General features: G+C 54.2%; 1 protein-coding gene across 1 annotated transcript in view; it reads left to right on the top strand.

The window, feature by feature from the left end:
- The window catches only part of LOC132590948 (rho guanine nucleotide exchange factor 17-like), a 99,302-nt gene extending 87,695 nt beyond the window's left edge, over positions 1-11,607 (top strand). Inside the window, 7 exon segments of the mRNA XM_060263860.1 lie at positions 538-624; positions 2,203-2,270; positions 4,384-4,413; positions 4,416-4,531; positions 7,013-7,187; positions 8,914-9,171; positions 10,586-11,607. Of these exon segments, the coding sequence (XP_060119843.1) occupies positions 538-624; positions 2,203-2,270; positions 4,384-4,413; positions 4,416-4,531; positions 7,013-7,187; positions 8,914-9,171; positions 10,586-10,761 (910 nt within the window). The 3' untranslated portion in view covers positions 10,762-11,607.
- Positions 11,608-13,873: the final 2,266 nt, after the last annotated feature.

Genomic DNA, 13,873 nt, shown 5'->3' with positions numbered 1-13,873 from the left:
CTCCACTTGCACCTGCTGAAATGGCCTTGGGTCAGCCATAGCTCTGGCAGAGGTTGTCCTTGGAAGGGCAGCTGCTGTGAGAGCCCTCTCCAGCCCCACCCACCTCACAGGGTGTCTGTTGTGGGGGAGGAAGGTAAAGGAGATTGTGAGCCGCTCTGAGACTCTTCGGAGTGGAGGGCGGGATATCATTCCAATATCTTCATCTACCTCACAGGGTGTCTGTTGTGGGGGAGAAGCGAAAGGAGATTGTGAGCTGCTCTGAGACTCTTTGGAGTGGAGGGCGGGATATAAATCCAATGTCTTCATCTACCTCACGGGGTGTCTGTTGTGGGGGAGGAAGGTAAAAGAGATTGTGAGCCACTCTGAGACTCTTCAGAGTGGAGGCGGGATATAAATCCAATATCTTCATCTACCTCACAGGGTGTCTGTTGTGGGGGAGGAAGGGGAAGGAGATCGTCAGCCGCTCTGAGACTCTTCAGAGGGGAGGGCAGGATATAAATCCAATGTCTTCATCTTCTTCTCTCTTTCCGTCCACAGCATCCACGTCTACCAGTCCTCCGACAACATCCGCAACCGGAAGAACAGCATGAAAATGCAACACGGAGCTTCCGTGACGTGCATCTTGTAAGTGTCAAGCGACTCTTTACTCAGAACAGTGCAAGGAAAAGTGCTCGATTGGGCGACTGGACAATCTCAGCTTCCAGAGAATCTCAGCTTGTGTTTGGGTGGGAGGAGAAAAACTTCCTTGGGTTTCTAGGACTGCAGAGTGGGAAATAAGATCTTCTGAAGTGCACGAAAGCCCAGCACAGTGTTGAATAAGTTTATTTTGGGGGTGCAGAGCTTAACACCACCCTCCCATCCTATCTGGTGACAGGCCCCACCTGAGCCTTTCAGAGGCATCTCACTTTCTCTGAGACAAGTCATACCCAACTGGCAATAGAAGACAGGCCAGTATACACACAGAGTAAGGCGGTTTGGTGTAGTGGTGAAGTGTGTGGACTCTTATCCGCGAGAACCGGGTTTGCTTCCCCACTCTTTCACTGGCAGCTGCTGGAATGGCCTTGGGTCAGCCATAACTCTCACAGAGCTGTCCTTGAAAGGGCAGCTTCTGGGAGAGCTCTCTCAGCCCCACCTGCCTCACAGGGTGTCTGTTGTTGGGGAGGAAGATAAAGGCGATTGTAAGCCACTCTGAGTCTCTGGTTCAGAGAGAAGGGCAGGGTATAAATCTGCAGTCTTCTGCTTCTTCCATAGCTATCTCAGAAGTTGTCCTTGAAAGGGCAGCTTCTGGGAGAGCTCTCTCAGCCCCACCTGCCTCACAGGGTGTCTGTTGTGGGGGAGGAAGATAAAGGAGATTGTAAGCCGCTCTGATTCAGAGAGACAGGCGGGGTATAAATCTGCGTTCTTCTGTCTATCAATCATCTATCTATCTATCATCATCGTCCGTCCGTCCATCCATCCATCCATCCATCCATCCATCCATCCATCCATCCATCCATCTATCTATCTATCTATCTATCTATCTATCTATCTATCTATCTATCTATCTATCTATCTATCTATCTATCTATCTATCTATCATCTATCTATCTATCTATCATCTATCTATCATCTATCTATCATCTATCTATCATCTTGAGAGCCAGTTTGGTGTAGAGGTTAGGTGCGTGGACTCTTATCTGGGAGAGCCGGATTGGTTTCCCCACTCTTCCACTTGGAGCTGCTGGCACGGCCTTGGGTCAACCATAGCTCTGGCAAGAGCTGTCCTTGAAAGGGCAGCTTTTGTCAGAGCTCTCAGCCCCATCCTCCTCACAGGGTGTCTGTTGTGGGGGGGCGGGGGGAGGTAAAGGAGATTGTGAGCCTCTGTGCAACTCCCAAGATTCAGAGTGGAGGGCAGGATATAAATCCAGCATCCTACTCTGAGTGGAGTGATAGAATTTGGTCGCCAGGTGGCGCTAGTCCCATCATCAAGCCTTACCCGAGGGAGGGACCAACGCAGGAGGCAGCTGCAGCTGAGACAAGGACCGGTTTCCCACTCTCCTTACGCCGCTCTCCCCTTCGTCTTCTCAGCGGGGCCTCCTCCCGACTTCACACTATCAGTTTCCTAACTTGTGAGTTGCCCCTCGGTCCACAGAGTACTGCAGCCGTAGACGCCAACCGGGTTCTGTGCGTTCCCATATCTGTGTGTTCTCTCTCTCGCCGCAGGTATCTCGATAACCAGGTCTTTGTGTCCCTGGCCAACGGCGAGCTCGTTGCCTATCAAAGAGAAGCAGGTAACGACATTTCACCGTAAAGTAGGGTTGCCAAGTCCAATCCAAGAAATATCTGGGGACTTCGGGGGTGGAGCCAGGAGACTTTGGGGGTGGAGCCAGGAGACACTGGGGGTGGAGCCAGGAGACTTTGGGGGTGGAGCCAGGTGACTTTGGGGGTGGAGCCAGGCGATATTAGGGGTGGAGCCAGGAGACTTTGGGGGTGGAGCCAGGAGACACTGGGGGTGGAGCCAGGAGACTTTGGGGTGGAGCCAGGAGATATTAGGGATGGAACCAGGAGACTTTGGGGGTGGAGCCAGGAGATATTAGGGGTGGAGCCAGGAAACACTGGGGGTGGAGCCAGGAGACTTTGGGGTGGAGCCAGGAGATATTAGGGGTGGAGCCAGGAGACTTTGGGGGTGGAGCCAGGAGACATTGGGGGTGGAGCCACGAGACTTTGGGGGTGGAGCCAGGAGATATTAGGGGTGGAGCCAGGAGACACTGGGGTGGTGCCAGGAGATTTTGGGGGTGGAGCCAGGTGACTTTGGGGGTGAGCCAGGAGACACTGGGGGTGGAGCCAGGAGACACTGGGGGTGGAGCCAGGGGACTTTGGGGTGGAGCCAGGAGATATTAGGGATGGAACCAGGAGACTTTGGGGGTGGAGCCAGGAGATATTAGGGGTGGAGCCAGGAAACACTGGGGGTGGAGCCAGGAGACTTTGGGGTGGAGCCAGGAGATATTAGGGGTGGAGCCAGGAGATACTGGGGGTGGAGCCAGGAGACTTTGGGGTGGAGCCAAGATCAAGGCTGTGACAAGCATAATTGAACTCCAAAGGGAGTTCTGGCTATCACATTTAAAGGGACGGCACACCTTTTCAATTCCTTCCTTCCATAGGAAATAATGAAGGATAGGGGCACCTTCTTTCAGGGCTCATAGAATTGGACCCCCTGGTCCAATCTTTTTGAAACTTGGGGGTGTAATTTGGGGAGAGGCACTAGATGATATAGAAAATTTGGTGCCTCTACCCCAAAAACAGCCCCCCCAGAGCCCCAGATACCCGTGGATCAATCCTCCATGATTTTCTATGGAATAAATCTCCATAGGGAATAATAGAGTGCCCAGCAGACATTTCCCTCCTCTCCCTCCGCTTTCTGACGACCCTGAAGCGGGAGGAGGGCCTCCAACCCAGGGGATCCCCTGCCCCCACCTGGGCATTGGCAACGCTACCGTAAAGGCATTTTGAGGAAGGGTTTACCCTGAGGGGGGGGGGCAAACCAGTGAAGCAGTGTGGTGTAATGGCGGGAGGGTTGGGTTAGAACAGGGGTGGGGAACCTCCATCCCGAGGGCCGTACACGGCCCTCGAGGTGACTTGGTGTGGCCCTAGGGGTTTGGTGGGCCGAATCGAGCCATGTGGCAGCCTCCCTGGGGCCTGGCTGGCCAGCGAGGATCACGGGGCCCAGCCGCACTGTTCAGCAGCCTCCCCGGGGCCAGGCAGGGATCACGGAGCCCAGATGTACTGTGTGGCAGCCTCCCTGGGGCCTGACTGGCCGGCCAGAATTGCTGCAGGGCCTGGAGAAGTTACTGTCACCGTTCAGTTTGCACTTGATTATCCCAGATGGTGTGGCCTCATATGCTAACATTAGGGGATGTGGTCTAATATGCTACTGAGTTCCTGCTGGGCTTTTTCTACAAAAATGCCCTGCACAATGCAGGAAACTCAGAAATCCCTCCCACTAAATCCGCAGGAGAACAGCCCCATGGCGCAGAGTGGTAAAGCTGCAGTACTGCAGTATGAACTCTCTGCTCATGACCTGAGTTCGATCCCGGCGGAAGCTGGGTTTTCAGGTAGCCGGCTCGAGGTTGACCCAGGCTTCCATCCTTCAGAGGTCGGTAAAAACGAGTCCCCAGCTTGCTGGGGGGAAAGCGTAGATGACTGGGGAAGGCAATGGCAAACCACCCTGTCAAAAGTCTGCCGTGAAAATCTTGTGAAAGCAACGGCACCCCAGAGTTGGAAACGACTGGTGCTTGCACAGGGGACTACCATTACCTTTAAATTCACAGGATCCCCATTGCTGTCAGATGGCCATCCAGCCTCTGTCATCACGCCTCCTCCTTGAGCCCTTTCTTCTCTTTGCAGGCCGTTTCTGGGACTCTCAGAACTCCAAATCCTCGCCTTGGGCTCTCCGGGCAGCCCCGTGACGAAGATGGTGGCCGTGGCTGGGAAGCTGTGGTGCGGCTGCCAGAACCGAGTCGTCATCTTGAGCACGTCCACCCTCCAGCAGGAGGTACAAAGGGCACCAGGCTCCCTTTCTCTTGCCCTTTTCCCACGACAGCCTTGTAGGGAAAGTCAGACCTTCCGGTTTCCAAAGCTGGCACCAAAGCTCGCTATTTTGTAAGAGCTCTCTCTGCCCCACCCACCGCACAGGGTGTCTGTTGTGGGGGAGGAAGATAAAGGAGATTGTGAGCTGCTCTAGGACTCCTAGATTCAGAGTGAAGGGCTGGATATAGATCCAATATCATCATCATTTCTCACATTAAATTACTTCCCCAGCCAAGCCTGCCAATGGTTTGGGAAATGCATTTAAAGTTGCTTTCTTTCCACCCTCCTTCCCTTATTTTCCTTCCCTCCCTCCCTCCTTCCTCCCTCCTTCCTTCCCCCTTCCCCTCCTACCTTCCTTCCCTCCCACCCTTTCTTCCCTCCCCTCCTTCCTTCCCCTCCCTCCATTCCTCCCTCCCTCCCTTCCCTTTTTCCTTCCCTCCCTCCCTCCTTCCCTTCCTTCCTTCCCTCCATTCTCCCACCCTCCTTTCCCTCCTTCCTTTCCCTCCCTCCATCCCTTCTCTTCCTCCTTCCCTTCCTTCCTTCCCTTCCTCCCTCCCCCCTTCCTTCCCTCCAACCTCTTCCTCCTCCCTCCTTCCTTCCATCCACCCTCCCACCATCCCTCCCTACATTCCTTTCTCCCTTCATCCCTCCTCTCCCTTCCCTCCCTTCCATCCTTCCCTCTCTCCCTTCCCTTCCTCCTTTTCCCCCTTCCTTCCTTCCTTCCTTCCTTCCTTCCTTCCTTCCTTCCTTCCTTCCTCCTTCCTTCCTTCCTTCCTTCCTTCCTTCCTTCCTTCCCTTCCCTCCCTCCTCCCTTCCTTCTTCCTTCCTTCCTTCCTTCCTTCCTTCCTTCCTTCCTTCCTTCCTTCCTTCCTTCCTTCCTTCCTTCCTCCTCCCTCCCTTCCTTCTTTCTTTCCTTCCTTCCCACCCTTCCTCCCTCCCTTCCCTCCTTCTTCCCCTCCCTCCATTCCTCCCTCCCTTCCTCCCCTCCCTCCCTCCCTCCTTTCCTCCCTTTCCACCCTTCCTCCCACCCTTCCCTCCTTCTTTCCCCTCCCTCCATTCCTCCCTTCCTCCCCTCCCTCCCTTCTCCCCTCCCTCCCTTCATTCCTTCCCTCTCTCCCTTCCCTTCCTCCTTTCCCCCTTCCTTCCTTCCTCCCTTTTTCCTTCCCTCCTCTCCTTCCTTCCCCCTCCCTCCTTCCTTCCTTCCTTCCTTCCTTCCTTCCTTCCTTCCTTCCTTCCTTCCTCCCTCCCTCCCTCCTTCCTTCCTTCTTTCATTCCTCCTTCCTTCCTTCCTTTTCCTTCCTTCCTTCTTCATTCATTCCTCCCTCCCTCCTTCCTCCCTCCCTCCCTCCTTCCCTTCCTTCCTTCCTTCCTTCCTTCCTTCCTTCTTTCATTCCTCCTCCCTTCCTTCCTTCCTTCCTTCCTTCCTTCCTTCTTTCATTCATTCCTCCCTCCCTCCCTCCCTCCTTCCTTCCTTCCTTCCTTCCTTCTTTCATTCCTCCCTCCCTCCTTCCTTCCTTCCCTTCCCTTCCCTCCTCCCTTCCTTTCCTTTCCTTTCCTTTCCTTCCTTCCTTCCTTCCTTCCTTCCTTCCTTCCTTCCCCTCCCTCCCTTCCTTCTTTCTTTCCTTCCTTCCACCCTTCCTCCCTCCCTTCCCTCTTCTTTCCCCTCCCTCCATTCCTCCCTCCCTTCCCTTCCTCCCTCCCTCCCTTCCTCCCCTCCCTCCCTTCATTCCTTCCCTCTCTCCCTTCCCTTTCCTCCTTTCCCCCTTCCTTCCTCCCTCCCTTTTCCTTCCCTCCTCTCCTTCCTTCCCCTCCCTCCCTCCCTCCTTTCCTTCCTTCCTTCCTTCCTTCCTTCCTCCCTCCCTCCCTCCCTCCCTTCCTCCCTCCCTTCCCTCCTTCCCTCCCTCCCTTTTCCTTCCCTCCTCTCCTTCCTTCCTTCCTTCCTTCCTTCCTTCCTTCCTTCCTTCCTTCCTTCCTTCCTTCCTTCCTCCTCCCTCCTTCCTTCCTTCCTTCCTTTTTTCATTCCTCCCTCCTTCCTTCCTTCCTTTTCCTTCCTTCTTTCATTCATTCCTCCCTCCCTCCTTCCTCCCTCCCTCCCTTCCTTCCTTCCTTCCTTCCTTCCTTCTTTCATTCCTCCCTCCCTCCCTCCTCCCTCCCTTCCTTCCTTCCTTCCTTCCTTCTTTCATTCATTCCTCCCTCCTTCCTTCCTTCCTTCCTTCCTTCCTTCCTTCCTTCCTTCCTTCCTTCCTTCCTTCCTTCCTCCCTCCCTCCCTCCCTCCCTCCCTCCAACTCCCCAACACCTGTCGTTTATTCCGTGTGGCTCTTTCGTTAAGCAAGTGTGGCTCCCCCGGGCTAGAGGGCTTGGTTTCCCCTTGGAGAAGCGCTGGGCTCGTTCCCGAGCTCTCCTCCCTCGGCAGCTACAGCCTGGTCTCTTCCCTCCCTTGTGCAGCACTCGTTCCACGTGGGCCCGGACAGCAGCCGCAGCGTGACCTCCCTGGTGAGCTCCAGCGTGGGCGTCTGGGTGACCCTCCAGGGCAGCGCCCAGGTGAGGCTCTACCATCCTGCCAGCTATGAACAACTAGCGGAAGTGGATGTCACCCCGCCCGTCCACAAGATGTTGGCAGGTAGGATTCTGAGCCAGGAACAAGCAGCCTGAACTTGCAGGTGCAAAGTTTGGGGAAGCTCCAGTTAGAGCTGGAATTGCTGTGTTTGATGCTGGGTGCCTCTGAAGAACTCCATCAGAAGGCAGCGTCTGAGGAAGGCCGGGGCCTCTCTGCTCTGTTGTTGGCGTCCAGAGGCACTGGCTGGCCGCTGTGTGAGACAGGAGGCTGCACTAGATGGACCCTCCCTGGTCTGACCCAGCAGGGCTCTTCTGAGGTTCTTCTCAAGGAAAGGCCTCAGCCTCTCTGCCCTGTTGTTGGCCCTCCAGAGGAACTGGCTGGCCGCTGTGTGAGGCAGGAGGCTGGACTAGAGGGACCCTCACTGGTCTGATCCAGCAGGGCTCTTCTGAGGTTCTTCTCAGGGGAAGGCCTCGGCCTCTCTGCCCTGTTGTTGGCCCTCCAGAGGAACTGGCTGGCCGCTGTGTGAGACAGGAGGCTGGACTAGATGGACCCTCCCTGGTCTGATCCAGCAGGGCTCTTCTGAGGTTCTTCTCAGGGGAAGGCCTCGGCCTCTCTGCCCTGTTGTTGGCCCTCCAGAGGAACTGGCTGGCCGCTGTGTGAGGCAGGAGGCTGGACTAGAGGGACCCTCACTGGTCTGATCCAGCAGGGCTCTTCTGAGTTTCTTCTCAGGGGAAGGCCTCGGCCTCTCTGCCCTGTTGTTGGCCCTCCAGAGGAACTGGCTGGCTGCTGTGTGAGACAGGAGGCTGGACTAGAGGGGCCCTCACTGGTCTGATCCAGCAGGGCTCTTCTGAGGTTCTTCTCAGGGGAAGGCCTCGGCCTCTCTGCCCTGTTGTTGGCCCTCCAGAGGAACTGGCTGGCCGCTGTGTGAGGCAGGAGGCTGGACTAGAGGGACCCTCACTGGTCTGATCCAGCAGGGCTCTTCTGAGGTTCTTTTCAGGGAAAGGCCTCGGCCTCTCTGCCCTGTTGTTGGCCCTCCAGAGGAACTGGTTGGCCACTGTGTGAGACAGGAGGCTGGACTAGAGGGACCCTCACTGGTCTGATCCAGCAGGGCTCTTCTGAGGTTCTTCTCAGGGGAAGGCCTCAGCCTCTCTGCCCTGTGGTTGGCCCTCCAGAGGAACTGGCTGGCCACTGTGTGAGACAGTTCTCAAAGATTTCAGGTTTTCACGGCTGGTAACATCATTAGGGTTTGTAGAATCTTTCGGGATGCAACGCCACTGAGGATGTTCTCCGCAGCTGAGAACGAAACGTCTGGAAGGAAAACTTTCTCCAGTAGAACACGGCACTTGATCCCGAAAGATTCTACAAACCCTAATGAGACAGTTCTTCTCAGGGGAAGGCCTCGACCTCTCTGCCCTGTTGTTGGCACTCCAGAGGAACTGGCTGGCCGCTGTGTGAGGCAGGAGGCTGGACTAGATGGGCCCTCCCTGGTCTGACCCAGCAGGGCTCTTCTGAGGTTCTTCTCAGGGGAAGGCCTTGGCCTCTCTGCCCTGTTGTTGGCCCTCCAGAGGAACTGACTGGCCGCTATATAAGACAGGAGGTTCTTCTCAGGGAAAGGCCTCAGCCTCTCTGCCCTATTGTTGGCTGTCTAGAGAAAATGGTTAGCCACTGTGTGGCCAGGAAGAAGAGGGGAAGAAAAACTCCATCCCACTTTTGCCCATCTTGCATACAATTAGGTTGTTTGCCCCCTCCCTTGACTCCCGATTAATCACTCTTCATCTGTGGCCCACAGGGTCAGACGCCATCATCCGCCAGCATAAGGCGGCGTGTTTGCGCATCACCGCCCTCCTGGCGTGCAAGGACCTGCTGTGGATTGGCACCAGCGCAGGGGTGGTGCTAACGCTCTCCATGACGGCCAACGCCGCCTCCTCAAAGACTCCGCCGTTGCCGGTGGGCCTCTCGCAGGGACACACCGGCCACGTTCGATTCCTCACTGCCATCGAGCTACCGGAAGGTTTCGATGTCCTTTTCCCGTTGCCCAGAGACGCAGGTAGGTTCGAGCACAAGACCAAAAGACAATCTGAAAGGGAAACTGGGGCAGGGGCTAATGTTTCCTGTAAGCCAGTGGTCCCCAACCTTTTTGGCACCAGGGACCAGTTTTGTGGAAGATAGTTTTTCCACGGACCGGGGTGGGTGGGGGGAGACATGGTTTCAGGATGATACAATTGTGCACTTTATTTTCGTGTGGTGGTTAAGTGTACGGACTCTTATCTGGGAGAACTGGATTTGATTCTCCACACCTCCACTTGCAGCTGCTGGAATGGCCTTGGGTCAGCCAGAGCTCTCTTATCTGGGAGAACCGGGTTTGATTCCCCACTCCTCCACTTGCACCTGCTGGAATTGCCTTGGGTCAGCCAGAGCTCTCTTATCTGGGAGAACTGGGTTTGATTCCCCACTCCTCCACTTGCAGCTGCTGGAATGGTCTTGGGTCAGCCAGAGCTCTCTTATCTGGGAGAACTGGGTTTGATTCCCCACTCCTCCACTTGCAGCTGCTGGAATGGCCTTGGATCAGCTAGAGCTCTCTTATCTGGGAGAACCGGGTTTGATTCCCCACTCTTCCACTTGCAGCTGCTGGAATGGCCTTGGGTCAGCCAGAGCTCTCTTATCTGGGTCAGCCAGAGTTCTCGCAAAGTTGTCCTTGAATGGGCAGCTTTTGGGTAGCTCTCTCAGCCCCACCCACCTCACAGGGTATCTGTTGTGGGGGAGGAAGATAAAGGAGATTGTGAGCCAATCTGAGATTTGGAGCGGAGGGCAGGATATAAACCCAATGTCGTCGTCTTCTTCTTGTTGTTATTCTTACTACATTGTAATATATAATAAAATAATTATACAACTCCCAGCCCGGTTGCTAACAGGCCATGGCCCTGGCAAAGCAAGCTGTGATGCAGAAGTGAGCAAGAGAGAGGGAGAAGGAAGCAGATGACAGCTAATTGCTTGGGGGTCTGATAGGAGCCCTCCGGGGGCCTGATTAGGCCCCCCATCCACATGTTTGACACCCCTGCTGTAGGGGGTACAATGCCACCAATGCTCCCTCTAAGCTGTGGAGTCTTGTGAGTACAAATTAGTTAGTGTGAGCTAGCTCCCAGATTTTTAGCCTCCGGCTCACACATTTTTTGCCTTAGCTCAGGAAAAATGGCCCCAGAGCACAATAATTTAGGCAGTCGCTCACAACTTAAATGCCAGTATCTCACAAAGTAGAATTTTTGCTCACAAGGCTCCACAGCTTTGAGGGAATATTGCTTGATAGCGCTTAACACACAAACATATTTGGCAAAGGGTGCCTTGGGCAACTCTAGCAGCAAATATAACTTTCCCGTTTGGTTCTGGCCAGACAACTTGGGTCATTTCGGTGCAGAAAGCAGCTTTCACTTTTCTCTCCTCCCGCTTCTTCCCCCCTTTCCTAGGTACCGAGAAGTCCAACGATGTGGAGAAACGTGACTCCACGAGACACAGGCCTCCCAAGTCAAAGATGCTCGTGATCAGCGGCGGAGACGGTTACGAAGACTTCCGGCTCACCAACAGCAGCGAGACGGTTGGACGAGACGACAGCACGAACCACTTGCTGCTGTGGAGGGTCTGAGCGTCCGAATGGGGTTTGGGCCCCCCTCTGGGGACAGCGAGAGAGCGCTTCAGTCCCGTCCTCGCCTGTTCACACATGCACACGTAACCGCTCGTCTCCGTGTCTCATCTCCCATCTTGGCTGTCTCGAATGGGTGCACGCGGCTGCCTTCCGGAGCCTCTGCACGGAGAGAGCGACGCCCCAAGGCGCGTTGTGTACAGATTTCCCCAGATCCCTGCTCCCCTCTCTGGAACACAGATCCATGTTGCACAATTCGCGCTCGCTGCCATGTTTTGAGTCTAAGCGCATGTGTGAGAGACAGGAGGGAGAACACAGGGTAGGTACGGGGCGCTCTTAATACCTTGGGCCCACTTGAAGGTCCCAAGAGAGGAAGAGCAAGAGAGGGATAATTTAGAAAGACAGCCCTGCTTGGAAAAGGATTGTTTGCTTCTTGTGTTTTGCTTGGTAAGAAACCTCCCGATTCAACCAGCCAACCAGGAGCCGTTGGGTGTTTTGGCACCTGCACTTCGAGGCCAACGGTGGATTGTGTCAATGGAATACCCCTTGGACAACCACCCCTATTAGCTCGTTCACCCCATGGATTGGACGCTGCGTCCCCCGTCTTTTGGTTGCCTCACATCATCTTCCTCGGACATTAATGTCGACACCTCTGCTCAACACCACCATAATATGCCATCCATATAGCCAGCACCAGCCAACCTTCCCCGGGATTCCTACAAGAACCACTCCGCACCATCACCGTGCCAACATTATAGACGCTGTCCCTCGTCGCCGGTTTACAGATAACTTTGGGGGAGGGGATATGTTTGTGTGTGTGTGTTTTTAAAATATATATATATGTATAAACTTTATTTATTGTTGATTGAGGAGAGGAGATGGAAGGAGAAGCTTCAGATCGATGAGCCTGTGTGGTTTCTGAAAAACTGACTGAGACCGGGGAAGGTAGAACTGTGTGCGGCCCGTATCACAATAAGAGCAGGCCACGAGCGTTTGTCGCAATCCATGATCCGTTTATATGGCTTGTATCGTTCTGCAGTTCAAATTATGGTCATTGCTCAAGTATGCATGTTGAGTGTCTGAAGAGATGAAGCGGGACACAGCAGGTGAACAGGAGGTAAGGTAGACCCCCCCTTTCAGTGTTCTGGACAAGAGATGAGGGACAAAGACACAGGTATGAACAGAATAATTGTGCAATACTGCGCGGAATTGCCCCCTGACGGGCAGGCACAAAGGTCCCACGTGGACGGAAGAGGGTGTGCTGTGGAAACTAGTCAAGGCTGGTCTTCTTTGGGCCTTCTGGGTTACCGGGGCAACCGAGCTCCATATTGTCAAGGGAGGGAAGGAGGGTGTTAGAATCACCCATGCGCTCTCCCACCTTGTACAGTATTTATATTATGTTTGGGGAGGAGGGACTGTTAGTGGCACTGAATTTATACGTTTTGTTTTCTTTAAAAAAATTTTTGAGCGTGGCCGAGAAAAAAAGAGATGCTGATTTTTTGTTGTTGGTTATCTCCGGCTGCGAGAAAGAGGAATCTGCCACGAGAAGGGAAGACAAACGATGCAGAAATCTGCCAGTTCTGTACAAACCTCCCGTTCGAGGGTTCTGTCAACCGGAGGCCCCCAGTCTTTCTGGGCCAATGGGCAGTTTTGGACTTTGGACACAGCACGGTGGGCGCAGCGGCAAAATGGCCGCCTTGGGAGGCGGAGCCGGCCACAACGTGGCCGCCCCGGTCTACCCTTCCATTACATAGTGAAGATCCTCACATTGTGACGGCAGCCGCTGCCAAAGCAATGGTCGTAAAAATCTGCAAAGCAAATCAGAAGGTTGCCGGGCAAAATCTCCCACTGGCCCCGACTGCTTGCTAAATCCGCTTGGTGGGCGCCAGAAAAAGTAACAGAGGTTGCCCGCGTTGGGGACTCCTGCCGTAAATTATCAGACCAATTTGCGTGTTTTCACCCCCTCTCCCGTTTACCCAACTCTTAGCTGCTCTCGGTTGTCTGTGCTGCCAGCGCCTGCTCGGTCCTCACCAGGCCTTTTACTGGCAGAGAGCACGGTGACCTTCCTCCTTTTCTTAATTTACAAATATGTCCCCTCACACGCACAATTCCGTGGAGTCCTCTGGGTATGCAGAAACCTTACCTCATCTGTGGGTAGTGCTGGTTTGTGACTTGAGTGACAGACGTGCGCCACTCCGTTTCCTCTTCTGTAGAGTGCCGAGTGGTTTGGGAATGGGGTTGCCAATTCCCAGGCAGCTCCTGGCGAGCTTCAGCTATTAACAATCCATCTCCAGGCTATAGAGATCAGTTCCCCTGGAGAAAATGGCTGCTGTCGAGGGTGGAATGCGGCGAGCACTGACATATACCGCGCTCTAGCAAGGGACCACTGATTGCTTGTAATCTGCTTGCTTTTTGTTTGGTTTGGGGGGGGGGGCCTTTTGTCACAAAGAATGCAAGATTTAGAAGGACCTTTGGCGCGATCCAGCAAAGGACTCTGTTTTCTTAAGCGATGCTTGAGACCGCTTCACACAGCTTATTTTGGACTTGGGACAATCCCGAGGATTCACTCGCTTTGTACATTTAAAACACTTCGGGGGGGCCACGCGGGCTTCTGATTCCGAAACAACTATATAAATATGGAGGTCGTAGAAGGGTTCGAAGCCCCGAGTAGCCACGCCAAAGTGATCGGTCCCCAAACATCGCCCCTCCCGCTCTGAAACGGATGTATCTTGTAAATGTTTCCACTTTAGTTTCCCTGGAACCGTAAAATAGGAATGCCTCTGATGCTTCTGGTTGACATTAAAAGCCCCCAAGTATGTAAACGGAAGAGTTTGTTTTCGATTTCAAGTCCTGAAACGTTGACCTGAACTGGTGGTAGGAAAGTGCCATCCAGGCATAGCTGATTTGGGGTGATCCCATAGAGTTTTCAAGGCAAGAAACGCTCAGGGGTGGTTGGCCGTTGCTTGCCTCTGCATAGCTACCCTGGACTTGAGAGCATAAGAGAAGCCATGTTGGATCAGGCCAATGGCCCATCCAGTCCAACACTCTGTGTCACATAAGAACATAAGAGAAGCCATGTTGGATCAGGCCAGTGGCCCCTCCAGTCCAACACTCT

This window comes from Heteronotia binoei, unplaced genomic scaffold (assembly GCF_032191835.1).
Source record: "Heteronotia binoei isolate CCM8104 ecotype False Entrance Well unplaced genomic scaffold, APGP_CSIRO_Hbin_v1 ptg001203l, whole genome shotgun sequence".
Lineage (NCBI taxonomy): Eukaryota > Metazoa > Chordata > Lepidosauria > Squamata > Gekkonidae > Heteronotia > Heteronotia binoei.
This window is presented reverse-complemented; position numbering and strand designations above follow the sequence as displayed.